The 21,614-nt window shown below is 41.9% G+C and overlaps 1 protein-coding gene across 1 annotated transcript in view; it reads right to left on the minus strand.

The window, feature by feature from the left end:
• Nucleotides 1–17,027, minus strand: part of ASB5 (ankyrin repeat and SOCS box containing 5) — a 40,327-nt gene extending 23,300 nt beyond the window's left edge. Inside the window, exon 1 of the mRNA XM_043454481.1 lies at nucleotides 16,705–17,027. Coding sequence (XP_043310416.1) covers nucleotides 16,705–16,900 — 196 coding nt within the window. The 5' untranslated portion in view covers nucleotides 16,901–17,027. The remainder of the gene's footprint in view (nucleotides 1–16,704) is intronic.
• Nucleotides 17,028–21,614: the final 4,587 nt, after the last annotated feature.

Consider the following 21,614-nt stretch of genomic DNA (forward strand, 5'->3'; position numbering starts at 1 on the left):
TACAGCAAGATTTCTTAAAAATTAATCACAACAAATTATTAACCAAAATGGAAAAGATTTCTAAATTTGACTTTTAAAATTAAGAGCTCCTGTTCACCAAAAGAAAAACTTACAACAAGTGAAAAGTCAAGCCATGAAGAAACTTATAAAGAGCTTCTTCACACTGTCTTCATTTTCTATCTAATTGTTAGAATATAAAAATAACTTCTAAAAATCCATGAAAAAAGGAGCAGACAACATAATCAAGTGGATAGCAAAATATTTGGCAGGCACATCACAAAAAAGAAGTGCAGATGGCTAATAAACATGAAAATGGCAATACTAGAGAAATGAAAATTAAACCTATGTGCTCACTAGATTGGCAAAAATTAAGAATATTGGCAATGCCAAATATTAACAATAATAGGAAGCACCACAAATTTATATGGTGCTGGTTTCACTATAGACACAACTATGTTGGAAAACACTGTAACACTATCTAAAAAAAGCCAAAGATATTCATGTTGTTTGACCTGGCAATTCCCGTCCTAGAGCCATACCAACTGATTAGTGCTGGACATTTATAGCAATATCACTCTTAATTACCCTAAACTGGGCATAGAATTTATAGCGTTGAACATGAATAAACTTCACACACACACCGGTAAATCTTCCTATCATACGGTTCAGTGAAAAAAAAGCAAGTCATGAAAGAATACTTAGAGAATGATACAATTTACATAAAATTTTAAATCAGGCCAAACCAAACCTTATCAATTTAGGATGTACTCAGTGGAGTGAAAACTATAAAGGTAAGAAAATGATTACAGTCAAAGTTAGTCACTCTCTCTTTGGGGACAGGGAGATGTTGTGGTTACAAAGTTTCACCCGGAGGGCTTCTGGGGTCCCGAGCACGCTCTAATTTTTGACTTGCTTGGTGGTTCCATGGGTTTCTGCTTTGGTGTTTTATTAAATTCTATAAATGAGTTCCCTGATAGCTCGGTTGGTAAAGAATCTGCCTGTAATGCAGGAGACCCCAGTTCAATTCCTGGGTCGAGAAGATCTGCTGGAGATGGGATAGGTTACCCACTCCAGTATTCTTGGGCTTCCCTTGTGGCTTAGCTGGTAAAGAATCTGCCTGCAATGTGGGAGACCTGGGTTCCATCCCTGGGTTGGGAAGATCCCCTGGAGGAGGGAAAGGCTACCCACTCTAGTATTCTGGCCTGGAGAATTCCATTGACTTGCATAGTCCATAGGGTCGCAAAGAGTCGGACACGACTGAGCGACTTTCACTTTCACTTCATAAATGAGTTCTATTCATTTTTTATTTGATATAGTTTACCTTTTGATTAAGAAGATGCCAATTAACAAAGAGAGGCTAGCCAAAATAGGTTGTAATATTGAGGGGGTGGTGGTGGTTGTTGCTTAGTTGCTAAGTCATGTCCGATTCTTTTGAAACCCCATGGACTGTAGCCCACCAGGCTCCTCTGTCCGTGGGATTTCCCAGGCAAGAATACTGGAGTGGATTGTCACTTCCTTCTCCAGGGGATCTTCTTGACCAGGGGTTGAACCCGCATCTCCTGCATTGTAGGCAGATTCTTTACCATTGAGACACAGGAGAGTTGGAGGAGGAGGTTAACAGAAAACAGAACCCCAGTAAGAGACAGGAAGGTACTTGCTTCTTTTCACCCTGGTGTCCTTTACGCTAGGGGCCTCCTCTCCAGCCCCCCTCCTACCCCTGGCAGCCTAAACCTGCTGAGTACCTGCCCTATGACTGAGAGGGCTTCAGAGCCTCTCCTAGGCATGCAGACAGGTTACCATTCACCTCCAGGGGACACATAGAGATGGCCCAGGAACTTTCTCTTAGCACAGAAAGTGCGCACCGTGGGAGGAGGGAGCAGTGCTCCAGAGAGGCTGAGGGCAGAACTGTCAATCACGCGGGCATCAAACGCCCTTGGGTGACAGTCAGAGTGAATCAGTGAGAACGTGTCTGCAAGAGCAAACAGCTGGGTCTACTGCTATAAAATCAGGTAGTTCATGTTACTCGGTGACCCACAGCAGTTGTTCTGAACAGCTCACTTGAGAACATTCTCCGTGCTCTGGAATAAGTCAGGTGAGGTTATGGGGGTGATAAATCCATAGAGAGTAGCTTGGGTTCTGAGTGCTAAAAGCTTCTCTGGTACAAAAAGGATTCAGCAGAAGTCAACATAACGTGAAAGAAACGCTCTGTGTTTCAGAGCCACCAGTGGACTTCAGATACCATCAACTTCCTCCACTCACAAACGGCTTCAAAAGCCCCGTGAGTTTAGCAGAGCCACCTCGAGTGCGTTTGCAAAGCATGGGCTCTTTCTTCAAACAGTCCCGCTGCCACTCCACCAGCTTTATGGTTTGAACTTCCAGACTGACACACACATACACACCCAGAGTCAATGGCTTAAAAATAAAAGGTCCAAAACCCACCCACCCATCTTGCCTAACTCCTCCCTTCTGCAGATAAAGAAGCTGAAGTTGAGAGAGGGTAGGGGGTATCCTCAGAGTCACCTGGAGTGTTACCAGCAAAGCAGGACTGAAAAGGAGATTGTCTGCTCCCTGCGTGAGTTTTCCCAACCTGCAGTGTTGCTCCTGAACCACAGGTGGACAAATCAAAACCAGGCAACATAAAATAAACAAGGCAAAACAAGACCTAATTACCAACAGCACCTAGATCCTCATGTTCTTGTCGAGATTCAAAGGACTATACCTGAATATTCATTGGAAGGACTGATGCTGAAGCTCCGATACTTTGGCCACCTGACGCGAAGATCCAACTCATTGGAAAAGACTCTGATGCTGGGAAAGATTGAGGGCAGGAGGAGAAGGGGGCGACAGAGAATGAGATGGTTGGATGGCATCACCGACTCAATGGACATGAGTTTGAGCAAGCTCTGGGAGATGGTGAAGGACAGGGAAGGCTGGCATGCAGTCTATGGGGTTGCAAAGAGTTGGACACCACTGTGTGACTGAACAACAACGTAACTGTGCCTGTTTAGAACAGCCCCTGGTGGTGGCCAAGAACTGGGGTAAGTGTTTACTGTTCTCATGAAATGACACTTTCTCATCCTTTCCTTCTCTTCACCCAGTTTGTTAACACACTGTTCCGGTGCTACTAAACATCAGCGTGAAGTTTCTAAAAGGCCACAAACCCATACAAGGAATGCAACCAGCAACCTGTGCTCTCCAGTCGGAGGACAACAGCTGCTGGGAGGAAAATCTGATATGCATCCGGACAAGAGCTTAATGCAGGAACAATTTTACACATAATCCACTCCTCCCCGTAGTTCTAGCCACAAATAGTTTCATCACCGCTACCCATGTGCTCATGGCGGGTTTAAAGGCTGGCAGTAGCTGAGGAACTTTATCTTGACATTTTTCATGAAAATTGAAGAACGGGTACACTGACACGTGTTTCTGCCATGTTGAATATACTCGCAGAAGCAGGTCTTAGAGCAGAAAGCATAGAATGTCGAGGGTCCCAAGTGTTCTGGCCTCAACTCCAACTTTGTTGGGCAGGGCGACATCCCAGACACTCGGGCAGAGCAGCCCGGTGTCCCAAGGCAGTCTGTCCTTGCCCATCCACCTCCAAACAGGAGGCCACCCCACGCTGGGGGCTGCGACTCTGTCTTGCCCTTTTGTTGCCTTAACCACGGAGAAGGGAGCTCCTGACACTGACACAGATCATTCCTCCTACTGGAATCCTCTCGCTGCCTGTGCCTGAAGCCAGTCGGGTGCCTAGGCAAAAGCAAGATTTTTTAAACATTTATTTTTATCATTCCTACCACTGTGCTAATCAAAAAAAGTGAAAGTTGCTCAATCGTGTCTGACCCTTTGCGACCTCATGGACTGTACAGCCCTTGGAGTTCTCCAGACCAGAATACTGGAGTGGGTAAGCCTTTCCCTTCTCCAGGGGATCTTCCCAGCCCAGGGATCGAACCCAGGTCTTCCCATTAAAACAGATACTAAAGAATTTGGGGCCTGGGAGTAACATACAGAGGTTTCCCAGGTGGCTCAGGGGTAAAGAATCTGCCTGCCAATGCAGGAGATGCAAGAGACGCAGGTTCAATCCCTGGGTTGGAAAGATCCCCTGGAGAAGGAAATGGCAACCCATTCCAGTATTCTGGCCTGGAGAACTCCATGGACAGAGAAGACTGGCAGGTTATAGTCGGCGGCGTCACAAAGAGTTGGACACAACTGAACACACACACACACACACACACACAAACACACACACACACACACACTGACATACAGACTGGCCTGAAGGGGAAGAACTGAAACCTGGAGGACTTGTCCCAGCAGGTATTGATTCAAAGTTTTACATCAGCCAAATCCCTTCCTGCAGCATCCAAGACCCGACCACTTCCTGGTCTGTTTTACAGACGGGAAAGAGCGATCCCCTGTCGGTTCAGTTCTGGTATCTGGTTTCTGGTATGTTTTCTATTGACAACACAAGCTTTGAAGCACCATGTTCACTTTTAAATGAACGGAGAAAAAAATGTTTAATAACATTTGAAGCTTGGCTCAGAAAGTTTAAAAGATTAAGAATAAAAATGCCTTTGCTTAAAGCGAGAAATCAAAAGGTAAATAAGTAGCGTTCTTCTCCAAAAGGCAAGAGGTTTTTGAGTTCCTACGAGGTGAAGAAGCTACTTGAATATATTAACAAACATTAACTGATCCCAGTAAACAAAATACACATAAAGGATTTGTTTTATTTGGGGAGGAAGTCTAATGCCAACTCATGAGGTTAGAAGGAAACAGGGAAAAGGGACAATAAGTCTGATTAAGAAAAAAAGAGGAGTGGGTTAAAGTTAAATCATTATAGATTTAACTTCTGGACAGGATGGATTTCCTGCCTTCGTTTGTTCTCCTAGAATCTCCGGATTAACATTCACTCAGTGAGCACAGAGGCCACCCCACTGGCCGAGGCAGGATTAGAACAGGTGATGCCTTACAAACAACGGAGCGTGATACCATCCAGTAGTTGGCAGAGGACCGTATGTATGGAAAGTCTTTGTGGATTACACGAAAAGCACGACATTATCATCAGAAAGGGTGGGGTAGGTTTTATATGCAACATATGAAGCAAAACTGTGCACATACTCTGGAATATATACATTCGATTGGTATTTTGCCAAGTTCCAAACAGCTTTCAAAGCTTCTGCAAGAGTGCTAAGTCACTTCAGTCATGCCCAGCTCTCTGGGACCTTATGCACCGTAGCCCGTCAGGCTCCTCGGTCCATGGAATTCTTCAGCAAGAATACTGGAGTGGGTTGCCACGTTCTCCTCCGGGGGATCTTCCTGACCCAGGGATCAAACCTGCGTCTCTTAGTCTCCTGCATTGGCAGGCAGGTTCTTTACCATCAGATCCACCTGCGAAGCTTCTAAAAGCTCCTAAATTCAAGAGCATTGTTGCTGGACTATTATGATTCTGATATTATAACAGAGAACTGGATTTCCATCATCTCATAAGACAAATGGCCAGTATTCTATCAGAAGCATGACTCCCTATGTGTCTGTGAAGACTGGGCTAGCCTGAGCTCCCTTCTGATAATCTGGGAGAGTCGTCATACGCTGCTGTAGTCTCAGAAATGCTACTCTCCAGTTTGTGAAGTGGCTGTAAGGTACTGATTTGAGAAAGTTCTTTTTCCATCAACATATTCCAGCCAAGTGTTTGGTAGCAAACCTGGTTTCTGACTTGAGCTTCATTCACCCTGATCGCAGACACTGCACGAGGACGCTAGCCCCTGAGACCTACCAACCAGCAGGCTTAACATTCCTGCTGTTTGCATCATCACTTTGTTCCCATTTACAATATACAGTTTAATGCTCTCATTCTGAAGAGAGAAGACTCGGTCATTATTTGTGGTTCATTTTCTGAGCAGAGGCTTAGTCACCTTCATACCATCCTTGCAGTAGCCTGATAAAGAAGCAACGGTTCTAGAGTGGGACGAACTCAGACAGTAGTGCTGAAATGTAGGCACTAGCGTTTGTCAAACAGACAGCCAGTGGGAAGTTGCTATATGACTCAGGGAACTCAGCCTGGTCTCTGACAATCTGGGGGGCGGGGTGGGGTGGGGTGGGAGGGAGGTTCAAGAGGGAGGGAAAACTTGTATACCGATGGCCAATTCATATTGATGTACTTCAGAAAATAACACAACATCATAAAGTAATTATCCTCCAATTAAAAATAAATACTTTAAAAAAAATAAAAAAAGAAGCAACAGTTCCTTAAAAGCTCTTGAAGGGGTATTTTGCAAACATGTGTCCAGGTTTCCAGATAATTTAAATACTGATAGACTTTGAAAGTAGTCAATGAGTCTATGAAATAATTCTGCACCCTCTTCCCAAATATAGTCCACTCATTTTTAAAAAGGTTTTCTTTTCTCTTTCCTCATAAGAAAAAAAAAAAAAACAAAAAATCTTTTTGTAAGACATGTCCAGTGAAAAGCTGTTTTTCTGGCTTCCTGGAGAGACCAGCTGGTAGAAAATAAGCAGAGAAAATAAAGGGGAAAAGCCAACTTCCTAAACAGGCTGACTCAGCTCTTCGCTGTTAGTGTTGACATGATTGGTTTGTTTGTTCGTTTGGTTTTTTTTTTTTTTTTTTTTGTCTTCCCTATTCAGCTGCCAGGAATTAAGAGAAAAAATAAAAGCATGAGAAGGACAGTTCGGTGGAGGAAGGGTTTTGCGATGTTGGAGGTTCAGAAGCGTCAGCCCCTCCTCTGGGGGCTGCCATAACAGGGCAGCAGAAGTGTGCTGTTGTACATCACCGCCACACACCACTACACACTCTTAGAACCCTCCCGGAAGAGCCTTGGAACCCTCCCGGAAGAGCCCTAGAACCCTTCCGGAAGAGCCCTAGAACCCTTCCGGAAGAACCTGGCTTCCTACAGTATATTCACAATCAGGTATTTGACCAGGATTGCCCAGGAAAACATTTCTGTCCAAAGAATTTTTGTCAAGAGGAGTCTCTTAGACAGGGTAATAAGATGGTAGGAAAAAATGTCTGCAAGTCACTGAAAACTGTAAACTAGCCCGCCCACACCACAGCATCCCCTCCAGGTCCTCGCCATTCTCACCGACCTGCTGACCCCTGGGCTAAGATCCCACGTGACAGCTCAGACTGTCCTGCTTTTTCTGTGGAGCCTGTCAGAGAAAAATATCTGAACAAGAATAGCTTGAGTCCTGAAGGCACATAACCAAATTCTCGTTTTTGCTTGTAGTTGCGGGAAGTTCTACATATTCAATACTTTAAAAAATTAAAAAAAAAAATTATCTACTTATCTGGCAATGATGAGTCAGTTGCAGTACGTGGGATCTTCGCTCTTCCTGGCGGCATACAGAGATTAAGACTCTGCGCTCCCAAAACAAGGGGCCCAGGTTTGATCCCTGGTCAGGGAACTAGATCCCACATGCCACAATGAAACACTTTCTAAATAGTTAATATTCTGTTTGGAAAGGGCCAGTGGACAAATCCTGTGGATGACATAGACACCTTACAAGCTAGAGGCTTGGCATGCTGTAGTCCATGGGGTCGCAAAGAGTTGGACACGGCTTAGTGACTCAACAATAACAACAAAATCACTATGCTGTCTGCAATATGATTTATGCAAAGCTCAGGAAGCCCAAATTATAATTTCCTTCTCCAGAACAGCAGCAACTTTCCGCTAAATATTGAGCTGACTTAGACAGAAACCCTCTATTTCCTGGAATGTCATACCAATTAGATATGCAAACATGTTTTCAGGGTTTAATATTCACTATACAGGAGCGATTCTCTCCAAATCAATAAGGTCTTGTTCTGTTCCTTCCTTTGAGTAACGGTAAGGATACATAAAACTTCATTCCTCTACTAGATTTTACTGGATGAGCAAGTTCATCCTAACTGCAAGGAACAGAGAGAGAAAAGCTCAGAACTCATGGACTGTAGCCTGCTAGGCTCCTCTGTCCGTGGAATTTTCCAGGCAAGAATACTGGAGTGGGTTGCCATATCCTTCTCCAGGGGACCTTCCTGACCCAGGGACTGAACCTACATCTCCTGCATTGGCAGCCGGATTCTTTACCGCTGAGCCATCAGGGAAGCCCGTGAGGTTCTATGTACTTGCACTGTAAGAGAACTGGTGCAGTTTCCTGTCCAAATTCCCCATCCTGGACCGTGGCTCAAGAGGGAAATAAGACACAAAGCTTTCAGTGCAGAAACTCCTTTGGCACATCATTTCATCCCCTAGATTACTTACGACTTTGACTTGATGGATGATGGGGATCGTCATTTCTCTAGTGAAGGAGGCAGAATTTGGAAAACAGAAGGGCTCATCAATCTTCTCAGTGGTTAATCAAGGATGTGTTTGGTTGTTTCTGAGGGATTCACTCAGAGAGTCATCATGACTTATATGCTCATTATTTAACTGCTATCCTGTCTCGGGATGCTGAGAACTCTTTAGAAGATCGTCTGTTAGCACTCTGACGGCTGACTACCTTCTTCAATCGACTCACAAGGACCACTGCAGCGTTAGATGGGAAAGAACAGATTTTCAGTGTACCAGCCTTAACTTTAACTGCATCCTTGTCAGTTTTCATTTAAATCAAGCTGCATACTTGATGACGGAGATGCACTGATGTTTCTATTTAAGAACATCAATGGCGTTTCTGTATTAAATGTCAGTTTGTTTGTGCTCTGCCCATAGCTTAAGACCGTAAGCCTTCTGGAAAGAGTGTATGTATTTCTGAATGTTTCTATTTTGCTCAGTAGGGATGATGGTGACATGGAAATTTTATCTCCTCTGATGGAGAGAGGATGCCTTCATGCCATTGGACATAGTTATGCCCATTCCTGGCGGGCCCCAAATGTTTTCTGTTGTTCTAATCCCTAGGAAAGAATGTTGAATGGATACTCAGTTATGACTCATTTTATAGAGTGGTTAGGGTCTGCAAAGATGTGTGTTAACTCACATCGTATTTTAAATAAAATGGGACAGTTTAAACATTGAAGAAAAGTCCCTCTTGAAGTCCAACATCTGAAGATTCATAAAAGTCAAGCGGCTCTGTTCATGAAGGAAAAGGGGCCATGGGAACCTGTCCCCTCACATTACCCTAGCCTCTCAGTCCTTGAGGCTCTTCTAAAAATCTCCTAAATCTTCTTAGGGGACTGATTTTAAAAATCTTGTCCCCCAGTTGTCCATGAAGAATTACAGGATTGAGAAAAGAGACCATTCTAATACATGTCCTCCTCAACCTACATGTCACAGGATATGCTTGTTTAACTACAGGCCACCTGGAAGTGCTAACAATTGAACAGTTTTTAGACTCCTTAAGCCTCTCCTCCCATGACCTGATATTCTTGGGGCATTTCCAGTCTGAAAAGCCAATGGTCTGCTTTGTAGCATTGCTGTGAGAAGGTTGGAAAGAATGAATGATTTATTCTTTGTGCAGCTGGTGTAGAAGAAATGCCAAAAGTTCTTCATAGGCTGTGAGCGGACACTTTCTTCCTTTAAGAAACTATTTGATGGTGGTTTCGGAAGAAGAGGCATTCCAAATAACCCCCCTTGCTTTCAATGGCGTGGCCTGTCTGTCACCGGGGATCAACTTTCCTCTCTCTTCCCCAGGTTAGAAAATAAGCTTCCCGTGCTGAGATGTAGCAGGAGTCCAGGAACCTCCGTGGGTCCACCCTGAGGATGTGCAGAGCAGATTCGGCACCCAGGAGGTATTCGACCTTCACCGAGAAATAGTTCACAGAACACACGTAATGACATGTTGATTGGTTACACCTGGGATTTTACAGAAGTATGCATGGTGGTGCTGGTTTCCCTCATGAGTCGGGGGCTCTTTCTTGCAGGCTGAATCCAGTAAATGCATTAGAAAACTTGTAATAGAACTTTTGACTTTCGGACATGCAATCTGAGGACGCATGTATTTTTCACTTTGGCACCAACCATCTGACTCTGTCTTTTAGCAAATATTTATCCTTCAGCCTCTGCCCCCACGAACCAGGCTTGCTCAGTTCCACATCTAAAAGTTCTCTCTTTTTTTTTTTTTTTCTTTACATGCAGCTTGGTTCCATCACTACTTCTACATAATCAGGTATGTTCTGCTTTTGAAGTTTTTCCTGCAGAAAAACTCCACCTTCTTTAGGATCTGATACTCTCAATGGACTTCCTTAGGGAACATTCATTGCAGAACTTAACTGTGTTCAATGTAGCACCTTATGAATTTCCTATGTGCTTGCTGTTTGCTGGTTTTACATGTACAAACTATGGCTCCACTGACCCAAGTTTCCTATGACACAAAAGTAACTCATACACTATATGTGTTAAATACATGTATGTACATCCACATGTATGCACACATATATATGCACACACATATATATGCATATATCTATATGCACATAGCACATAATATGGTGCCAGGAGCAGAGTAGGTATTCAAGTGTTTACTGAACTGAATTAAATTCAAAATTGTATCAGTTATGTCAATTAATAAGAAAAGTAGCTTATTTTCATAATTTACCATCCTCTAAAAGACAGTGCAAATTGAAAAGCAGAAGGTCTAGATGGAGTATTATTTTTTACCTATAGTTATTATATAAATTTTCTAGAGGTGACTATAACCATGCCACCTATATACAAAATTCATTTTTAAATTGTTCACCAACATACTTTTCAGTCTTCAAAAGGCTTAATGGATAAGCAATGAGCACACTGGCTCTTGTCTAAAACATTTCTTTTGGCAAGAAAACTGTGCACCTACAGGTAAAGATTTAGGCAGGAGATATATGAGCTAGAGGGTGGGGAAGGAAGATGGTGAGGAATCTGCTTGCAGTGTGGGAGACCTGGGATCAATCCCCGGGTTGGGAAAAGCCCCTGGAGAAGGAAATGGCAACCCACTCCAGTATTCTTGCCTAGAGAATTCCATGGACAGAGGAGCCTGGTGGGCTACAGTCCATGGGGTTGCAAAGAGTCGGACATGACTGAGCAACTAACATACACACATATGAGTTATAGGTAATAATAGGTTGAGAGATGAAAAGGTGAATGGGAAGGGGTGATGGGGGACTGGGAAGTTCTGGAGCATGATGAATGAGGACATAGGCATGATGATGGAGAGAAGATGCCTGTGGTTAGCACAGCTTTTATTTACCTGACGAACCCGGGCAGAACCATCTTCTCGCCACACTCTCTCCTCTGTGCTCCCCGAGCACCCCTTCAACCGTGCAATCAGCACTCAACATGCTCCAGATTACTTGGTCATCTGTTTGTCTCTCTCACTAGACTATACACACCTTTAGGAGACAGACAGTGATTTGTTTGAATATTTCATTCTTGATGCCGAGCACTGCGCCTTTGATACAGAATACACACAAGTAAAAGGTATGGAAGAATATTCCTAGGAAACCAGTCTCCTCCTAAACAATCATGAGCTATGCTGCCTTCTTTAATTCCAAAAATCTAAGCATTTCTCCAAATACAGAGGAAGAGGAACAATATTAACACATTAAAATATGACAAAGCCTTTTGCACCCTGAAAACTTTGTTCTCAGATTCCTGTTTAAATTCACAGTCTTATATTCATCCCTTCCAAAAAAAGAGCTCTGGCATTTCCAAAAAAAATAGTAGAAATGTGGGCAAAACGAAAGTCTCTTAAAAACCTTTTTGGTAGCAATTTTGATTATAATGTCATGTTTCTTGCCATAGAAGAACTGTTCCATTTATTCCAGCTATTCTTATCTGGTGATTTTTCCATTAAGTATAGAAAATGTGTCCCCAGACTCTCACATCTTCAAGGTATTTTTATACCTTTATACAATAAGCACTATAAAAGAACCGAGCCTACAGGTCGACTTGACATTTTTCAATGCTGAGATTCTGAGAAATGTTCCCAACATAACTAACCTCACAATCAATACAGGCGCACTGAAACCCACAGGAAACAAGCTGTTCCTGGGGAACAGGTATAATGGGCATGCCTGTTGCCCTTGCTTGCACCAGCCGTAAAGTTAAGTCTCTTAAGCTGTTTTTAAACCTGGGATGGATTCTACTGATGGAGAAAAAAGTTACATCATACAAAGTTCTAGCTGCTTTTCCTATCCAGGTTCCAATGTTCTCCAAAATGATAAGTCCTTTGTCATTGACTCGACTCAGAGCGCACGTTTACCCTATATCCTATTTCCAAGTGTCAACAATAGACTCACTGGGAAAAAAAAACAAAACTGCATGCTTAATGGCAACCCTGAAACCAAATTTCTGAAAGCTCAAGCACAAATATCCTACCAGACGATTTCTCATACGTTCTATATTCTATATCAAGCCTCAACCATGAGAGGAGTGCTAAGGAGGCTGGGTGTCACGAGATTGTTTTTCAGGCAGCCTCATGGAGTCATTACCTCGATGAATTTTCCACACTCTGAAATTTGGTCCATGGCCTTGCAGGCTTGGAAACCTGATCTGTCGGCAAAGCTGGAGCAAAGTCACATCTCGGAGGTGGACTTACAACTCAAAGAGCCCAGAGCACTAAAGAGTGATGTCAAGATGCAAACATATTAATTTACTGCGAGAACCATAAATGTCAGATGGACTGAAACCCTCCCAGGGCAAGCCAGCACATTCTCTCTCTCTGTGGACAGAGGCAGAGGGGGAGCCAAGTCATAACCAGAAGGTTACTTGGTGATGAAAAAGTGTAACAAAGGAAATAAACAGTAAATAAATCAAAGACAAGACAGGAATTCAGAGTCTAGCGCTACGATTTCCCGACTCACCCTGACATTTCACACTAGAAGAGGTGACCCATCAGACTTGTCAGGCAGCTGAGGACCCAGCTCTCTGGGGTGGCATTACCTGGGTACTGCAGACCCACCTGGGTGGATAATTAGTCCTTCTTCTGATTGACAGACTTTTCCTTTAGGTATGTCACTATCTAATTCTGGGAGACCCTAAGGTAACCACTACTCTCTCTGCTGGTGTATTTAAAGGTACTATCAAGTTCATTCATTTCTTCTTCTTTTTGTTTATTTTTTGTTGTCATTCTTTTCTTTCCATTCAGATCACCACCATCAGAAAATCTAGGGCCTCATCTCCTGATGATGGGGTCTAACTGATCTACCAACTTCAACCCGTCCCCTTACCCAACTCCAAAGATCACTACTGTATAAATTGACCTTAAATTAGCATTTTATATGTTTTCCAGACTTTCCTCATACCAGACACTCCCAGTGACTCCTACTGCTATCAAAGTTAAGTTCAAATTGATTAGCCTGCTATTCAAATTCTTTCATATCTGTGCCCAATTTATTATCATTTTTTTCTGTTACATGAACCTTCAACTCCAGGCAAATCTACTGTCTCTTAACATCATATGTGCACCCTAACTCCTGCCTCTGCTCCCTCCTGGGTTCCTGGGAGTCAACTCAAGATCTTCATCCTCCATGAAAATATCTCTGAAGGTCCAAATCTGAAACTGACCTTCCATTCTTCAGGCTCATTTCGTATTTAGTGTATCTGGGAAGTAATTATACATCATCCCGAAGGACAGGGGAGTCTGACATGCTGTAGTCCATGGGGTCTCAAAGAGTCAGACACATTTTAGTGACTTAACAACAGACATCTCCTCAATTAGAATAACCTGCTTACAGTTGGGAACAGTACATTTTGCTTTTTTTTATATCCTATTTCTTCAATGCCTTGATACCAGGGTGCTCAATAAACAGGTACTTAGAACTGACCTTGTCTACATGTAGGTTAAAATACTGAACTCTCCTAAGAGCCTAATATAAAACTTGAAAGGTAGACCCTTAACTGTTTCTCCAGGTGTCTGTGGGTTGTCAGTTGCACATGCTTCTTCCACACCTTTGGAGGGATTTCATAAAATCGGCATTCTCCCCCATATCTCACTTGCTCTCTGTACTGTCTGATGTAACAGTTGGAGACACCTTTCAACTCCTGTTAGTTTCACTGAATCAGCCTCAAAGTAAAGTGCTGGCTTTAAAAATAGACTAGACCTCAGATATGTGGAGACTGTCATTAGGACATTTAACAGCAAAAACCATATGGGAAAATAGTTACATAGAAAAGCCTAACAGGTCCCTCCAATATGATGGTGGAGTTGATAAAAGGGTGAAAAGTCAGATTTCCATGGCTTATTGGAATAGCAAAAGGATCAAGAAGGAAACAACCTTAAACAATATTAGTTACCATGTTGCTTTTTGGTATTCTGGCGTGATCCTCCAGCCTGATTGGAAAGTGCATTAAGAAAGATCACCCAGTATTTGTCTAAGACAATGAGCTGATTTGCAACAGTATCCGGGAAGACAGAGTTTCTTTTATTTCCTACCAAAGAACTATTGCTCACTGGGAGGACATCCAGACTGTTGTCAACAGGGTCTTCCGTGATTATGAAAGATATGAAAATACACACACCATCTCATATTTCATGGAATTTGGCGGCTCCCCATCAGAAATGTTGGGGAACAATCTGGCTAAGTCTTGAAAGTAGGAACGAGAAATCTAACTCAGAGTGGAAGGAAGGTGATAATCTTTCCTAGGAAGGAGGAAATTGCTAGATTAAGCAAAGATAATTAAGCCTGATTGGTTAATTATAAAAACATAAACACAATAAAAATAGTTTAATCATAGTAAATAAAAGAAAAACCTATATTAAAACAGAGTATAATTTCTTCCTAGGCAAGGAATAATTAATTCTTAGAGGTAGACCAAGAGTTTGTAAGGTTCCCGACTGTCCTCCTAATATTAAATAAAATTGGAGACTGATTATTCTTATTACACTGAATACAAATTATAATATATTGTATTGGTCAATATATATGTGAATGCAAACTATAGAAAGTGAGTATCTTGTTAAATAGGTACAAAATTAAAAACAACATATAACAGATGTGAAAATTTGATGTTCCCCATTTATGTTCCCAGAAAAGATATTTTCTATTAGGCAGTGTTAATTTCTTTCTCTCCTTTTTGGAATATAGTCCTAGAGTTCTAATATATCTTAACACAAACTCATCAAAACAGATAGGAACATGGGAGCCATTTTCCAGCTTCCCGGGGGCTTCCCAGCATGAACAGACTGAAATCAGGCTAAAGAGTGAACAAGTGTTTCTTTTATTTGTAAATAAGTTCAAAAGGCGATTTCAAAGCTTCCTCTAAAACCCTTGTCAATTCACCAAAAATGTTGGATTTCTAGCCAATATTTCAGTTCTTGTGTACGACAGTTCTCATAACACGTAGATGGGATTTGATTATGAAGTAATGAGTTACGGGCTGCCCATGACCGTAAACTTCATCACCTTATGCCTGCATCATCTATTTAGTCTTATATCTAAAAACACGAGGTTTACTTTAAAATCTAATCTCGTATGCTTGCTGGTTTTTAAAACACAATATTTCCTTTACCCACATGGTATATACGGCATTTAAACAGTTAGCCTACTCTGAGCTGGTGGGTGAAAGATCAAATGTTGCCTGTTTCCTCTAGAGCCCACCTTCCTCGTCTGGGTTTCATCCTGGCATTTAGATTTTCCTCACTTTGAAGGAACACATAACTTTCTCACTTTGCATAAGAACGATCTTCCTTGGGGGGAAAATGTATTTCTTATGTACCACATACACCAAAAAATATTTTCTACCTTTGTTCAATTTTACATATACCTACAGAGTCACCTAGAGTTTTAAAATAAGTTATTCCACAAATTAAAAAATATAGAAAAGCAGATACAAGCTTTCTATTCTAAGCATTCTTTAAAAAAATACATTCTCTAATTATGTGGTAATATATTTTGATTTCAAAAATTTAAATTACTTTAGAGGTATTTGGGGCTCTAAAATGTGCATGCTTGCCTGATGATTTTCAAACCAGAAATAATCAAAAGACTTTAAGAAACTGAAATGTCACCTTGAAGCCCACCTTAAGAATTGCTTTTGTTGTACAAAATACCAGTCCGATAGAATGAAAATTGCTTTACAGCCTTTCAAGTCTATGGTTAAAATGATTGTTACTCACTTAATTTCATACTTCAATTTCTTTTAGGAAATATAGATGGATGTACTTGGCTGCATACACACATTTGTTCATTCCTGTCCTTTGTTCATGTTCCTGTCCTTTTGTAATCAATTTCTTACAAATTGAGCAAAGCGACAAAAATTCCATCAGGAAAACCCATGCCACACATCTTAGTATTTTCCACAGTGTGCTTTACTTTATAATGAAGTGGCTAATCTCAGGCAAATAAAAACTGTGAAAAACAAACAAAACCTTCAAATCTTCTCCTGTAACGATCATTTTACATATTCCTAAAGATTTGATTTAAAAAAAAATCATGAAAACTCGGGTATATTAAGGACAATTGAAGTGAAATCAGTAGTTGAACCCTGTAAAAGTATGGCTTGGCAAGTGAAACGTTAAAAGTTTAAAAATATTTATGAATAAGAAAACATCTACCTTAGAGTATGTTCCCATTAGGTTATTTTGCAACCATACCTCAATTTGATTAAACCCAAAAAAGTAATTTTCTTTTCTTTTTTTTTTTTTTCCTGAGGCCGGGAAGTGACTTAAATATTTTCCATGACGAGAAGCTGGCAAAACAGTCACTTTGAATCAGTCCCTAGAGGAGGAAACCTGAGGTGTTTTCTTGGGTTGTGGATGAAACATAAAGTCGGCGTGAAACCAGAGCGCAGCCCGGACACATACCTTGTCCTTGGGTTACTCCGTAAAACTCGGCCGCTATCCGAGCCGCTTCCTTGCGGTTGCCTTTCACTATGTAGAAGTGGCTGAGGATGGCCAGGCTGATTTTCACAAAGAGCTTGAAGCAGAAAAGGGAGAGGATGGTGAAGTAGACGTTGGAGAGCTGCTGGGCGAACGGCCGGTTTTCCTCCACCACCGACATCGCTGCGCAGGCCGGGCCGCCGGGCCGGGTCAGATCCAAGTCCTGAAAGTGCTTGGCTCCGGTCCGGGATGCTCCTGAACAGCTGGTCCTGAGGAAAGAAAATATCAGCTGGTGGCGATGCCTCCAGCTCAAAATATTTATACTGTCCATAAAAGTGCCTCGCACACGCCTATTGGTCTGACAATATTCCGGGGGAGCGCCGGCAACACGTGCCGGGCTCTGAGACGCCTGACTTTCCGAGCCGGGTATAAAATGACGCCGCATCTCCCTGCTCTGAGTTTCAAAATCCAGGTATTGACGTTAATGTACAGAGTGTTTCCTTTTTGTTGTCTGTTGTTTAGCCGCTCAGTCATGTCGGACTTTGGCAACCCCATGACGGACTTTAGCCGGCCAGGCTCCTCTGTCCATGGGATTCTCCAGGCAAGAATACTAGAGTGGGTTGCCATGCCCTTCTCAGCGGGATCTTCCTGACCCAGGGATGGAACCCACCTGCTTTATCAACTGAGCTAGCAAGGCAGCTTAGTTTTGGGGGAGGAAATAATTGTCCTGAGCGCTCTGAAGACTCTGGGTAAGGGGTTCCTGGTGTGAATGTAAGCGAAATTCATGATATCAGGGTAAAATGAAGTCCATCAATTCAAACCTTCGAAATGGTCCTATTTGTAGACTATGAGCTAAATTATCGAATAGTTCATGACTTGTGGATTTAATGACCACTCATCAAATTTTAGCCAATTATGTGGCTTCTGTCATTGTCAGGAAAAAAAAAATGTACAAGTGGATAGACTGGAAAGCCACAGAGTCATAACTTTAGGCTATTTATTCATCCACTGAACACGTTTTAAGCACCTGCTATGTGTCAAGCATTTTGCTGGATGCGGGAGAGGCAGAGAATGTCACAGCCACAAGGAACTCAGAGTCTAGAGGAGGAAAGAGAAATAAGATAAAATACAAGTGAGGACAGGGTAATGTAAAGAGGAAGGGTCTGATCCTGGTAGGGAAGAGTTCCAAAAGGCTTCCTGGAGGAGGCACCATATTCAGAGAATTTCAAGCAAACCGAAGTGCTTCATCTTTACTCTCGCAAACCAAGCAAAAATATATTTTTTTAGGCTCACAATCTTTGTTAGTTCAGTTCATTTCATTTCAGTCACTTAGTTGTGTCCGGCTCTTTGCGACCCCATGAACTGCAGCATGCCAGGCCTTCCTGTCCATCACCAACTCCTGGAGTCCACCCAAACCCATGTCCATTGAGTCAGTGATGCTGCCCAACCATCTCATCCTCTGTTGTCCCCTTCTCCTCCTGCCCTCAATCTTTCCCAGCATCAGGGTCTTTTCAAATAAGTCAGCTCTTCTCATCAGGTGGCCAAAGTATTGGAGTTTCAGCTTCAACATCAGTTAAACCGTATCTTATTTAGTTTAGAAATAAAATGCCGCTATTTATATGGGAATCCTCAAGCAAGCTATATTTTAAAAAGTAAAATAGAGTAAATTATTAAGAACAGTAATGTAGAGTGGCAGTATTTTGGCACTGAAGTAAAAAATAATATGCCAAGTTAAAAAACGACGTATCATACAGGGAGTTTATTTATACATTTATATGACCTGGCTTGAAGCCTGTTTGTTGTTGTATTGCTTCCTGATTCTTCTGAGATGTTCCCAAATCACAAATAATAGCAAAGACATAAGGGAACAGAAGTAGCTCATTTTGGAATAAAGAGGCGTATCAACGATGGGTCGTGCTAGGCAGTGTCGCAGGCTTTTTCTGCTGCGTGTCTTATCCGGTTGTGCTGACTTACACAACACATCCCTAAGACAAAGGAGGTATAGCTGTAAAATAAATGTGCCAACAAAGCAGGCTTCTCCTTTCCCCAGGGACTGAGTGGTTCCCAGAAAAGTAAATTAGGTCAATGGATTAGAAAGCGGCCACAGCCCTCTTTACGGGAGAGCCCCCTAGTCTTGTTTGCAGAGGCAGAGAACTAGACCAAGTGGCTGTTCATAGGCCCCTGTGGAGCATTCCACATGTGCTCTGGGAAGCGATGAAAATGGACTGCAGACTCTTGACGGTGGAGTGACTGACTGTGAGGCTGTGGGGGGTGACCCTCCTGCTAGTCTTCCCCCTGGCACGGGGAGGCATGTGCCCGCACCAGGGAGGCATGCCCGGGGACAGCTGGGCCACCACAGCGCTCTGAGTCACCCGCACCCACTTCCGTGCTGTGGAATCAGAAATAAAACCCACCTGAGTCACGCCTCGGTGTCTGCTCAGGTTTCACTCCTTCCTCTCTACCCGTAAGTGCTATTATAAATAATTATCTCCACATCAGCTCATCAGGGGACTGGATTCTTTGGGGCTGAGGAGCACTTTTATTTCGATAAGGCTGCTATCATTGGAACATTCAGTTTAACTCCCTACAGTTTTTGCTAGTAGGAAAATACTAACTCCAGTATCTAGGACTTTATGTCAAGATGTCATGCTTCATTTTAATGAGTTCCTTGATTTCCCACCTTTCTTTTGTTAGTATGAACTCTCCTTTGGCAACTTTTACCATCTCTATTTCTATGAATCACTAGATAAAAATTAAGGCTAAATAGAAAAGCTCATAGTAAGTGAACTCTTCAAATATAAACTAGATGCTGTATTTTTTACCTTATAGATCCTTCCAAGCAACACCATAAGTTATTGATATTTTATTAGTATCTAAAAGACACATGAAAAATATTGTGCACCTATTTTCCCGGCACTCATGTTTTCTTAGAAAATAAAATATTGATTAATAATTTAAGTGATTTATTGAGATAAATACTTTTATCATTTACCATGTTCAGAGGATGTGGTAGAGTGATGTGGGTGATTACCTAGCATATCTTAACCCATCTAATCATACTGGTTTCAATCAATCAAACTGAAGCTGAGCCCAACAATTGTGTTACTAGAATGGGTGATGTGAGGGGAGTTAAAAGCACAGGGAGAAATCATTTATTGAGAGCTTACTATCAGCCACATGTTTTACATAAACCTCCTCATTTACAATCTTATTCTATCCCAAAGGAGTGTCTATTATAGTCATTTACATTTTAAAAGATGAAGAAAGTGGAGTTCTGGGAGCTTTGGTGACCTATAAAAAGTCCATCTGAGCAACAGCACTGTTTGAACACAGTTATGACTCTAAAATAGGTGCTCAAGTTACTGCCCATATTTTCTATTTTTAAGCACTTACTGTCAGAATGAGCAAGTATGATTTGTGCATATGGAGAGTGAGACAGAGTCACACAGAATCACACACACAGCAGAGAGGTCAGACTAAGATTGCATTTAATCAGGTACCTAAATTAGCGTCTAAATCAGGGGGTGAGCCATCTAGGCTCTGATGACTCCATGAGATAGAATCTCGTGTGTGCTTGATACCTGGGAGCCAAGGAAAAGGGGATTGTTTGGTGACTGGGCTAATACTTCTGGATTGTTCAAGTCTAAGATCTGGTGAGCAGCTCCCACTGAAGCAGCAGAGGGGAAGCAGATGGGGGGGCAGAGAACAGGGCAGTCGAGATGCGGGACACTGAAAACCACGCTGAGTGCTCAAAACAGGGTCAAATGAGGAAAAGCAAAACGAATGAGGATCAAGAAACGACAGGGGGCATCACTGGTGAGCTTCAACTCACTATTTCAGTAGGTTAATGGAGGAGGAATTTTAGGACATCCGAGACCAGGGGTGATTCTCAGAGCAAGTTTCAAAGAAAATAAAAAAGGCCCCTGGGCTGCTTCTTTCGGGCACCTTTCTGGGTATGATCTCTGACCCCCCCCCCCACCACACAGGTGTCAGAGATAAGACCACTCCCTGGGATCCTGATCTTTCCTGTTTCAAGTCTCTCATTCAGCTTCCTTTAGCATCCCGAGTACTACATGCATGAGTTGACACTGTGTGTGTGATGTGTTTCCGAGACTTAACTTCATGTTATTCAGATGTCAGCTATCATAATAAGTCTCAAATATGGCCAGATTAGTCTATAAATTTTCAGAGATAATGGGGCTAAATCGTTTTGACTTAACTACAGCATTGATTCAAATGATTATACTAAACGTCAAGAGGATATAATAAAAATTGCCTGTTTCTAGTGCTTTCCAGTTATTAAATCTTAGTATAAATATTTTTTATGTAGAGAAAATAGTGTGACCCTATTGAAATCATGATTTCCTTGTTGTTGTTTTTTTTTTAAAGAAATATGATCCTCTTCTCTGGCAGAAATATAAAGGCTCTAGTTGACTTTTTATCCATTAATATATTCTTTTTATGAATAACTTTATAACTATAACTTTATAACTATAATAACTTTAATAAAAACTTCAACTGGTTGTCAGGACTATTATATAAGTTACTATTTAAAAGTATTTGGAACAGTGTCTAGCACATACTAGGTGGTGCTTTATAAAAATCTGTTGAATAAATTAATGAAAAAAACCAAAAATACGGCAACTAAAACAAACTGATGAAGATGAGGCTGGAAGGTGTAGCTTGATGTGTAATGAGGTGTAAGAATATCCAATAACATACAGATGCCCTAAATTTCAATATAAATGCCCTATCATTTTCCATGTGAAATAAAATTCAAAAAGATATGAATGAATCCTAAAAAAGTGTTCAAAATAGATATATTCATAGGAATCAAAACTGGAAATAGTCCAAGTGTCCATCAATAGGAAGTGGATAAACAAACTGTGGTATAT

Source organism: Cervus canadensis, chromosome 31 (genome assembly GCF_019320065.1).
Source record: "Cervus canadensis isolate Bull #8, Minnesota chromosome 31, ASM1932006v1, whole genome shotgun sequence".
In the NCBI taxonomy this organism is placed as follows: Eukaryota; Metazoa; Chordata; class Mammalia; order Artiodactyla; family Cervidae; genus Cervus; species Cervus canadensis.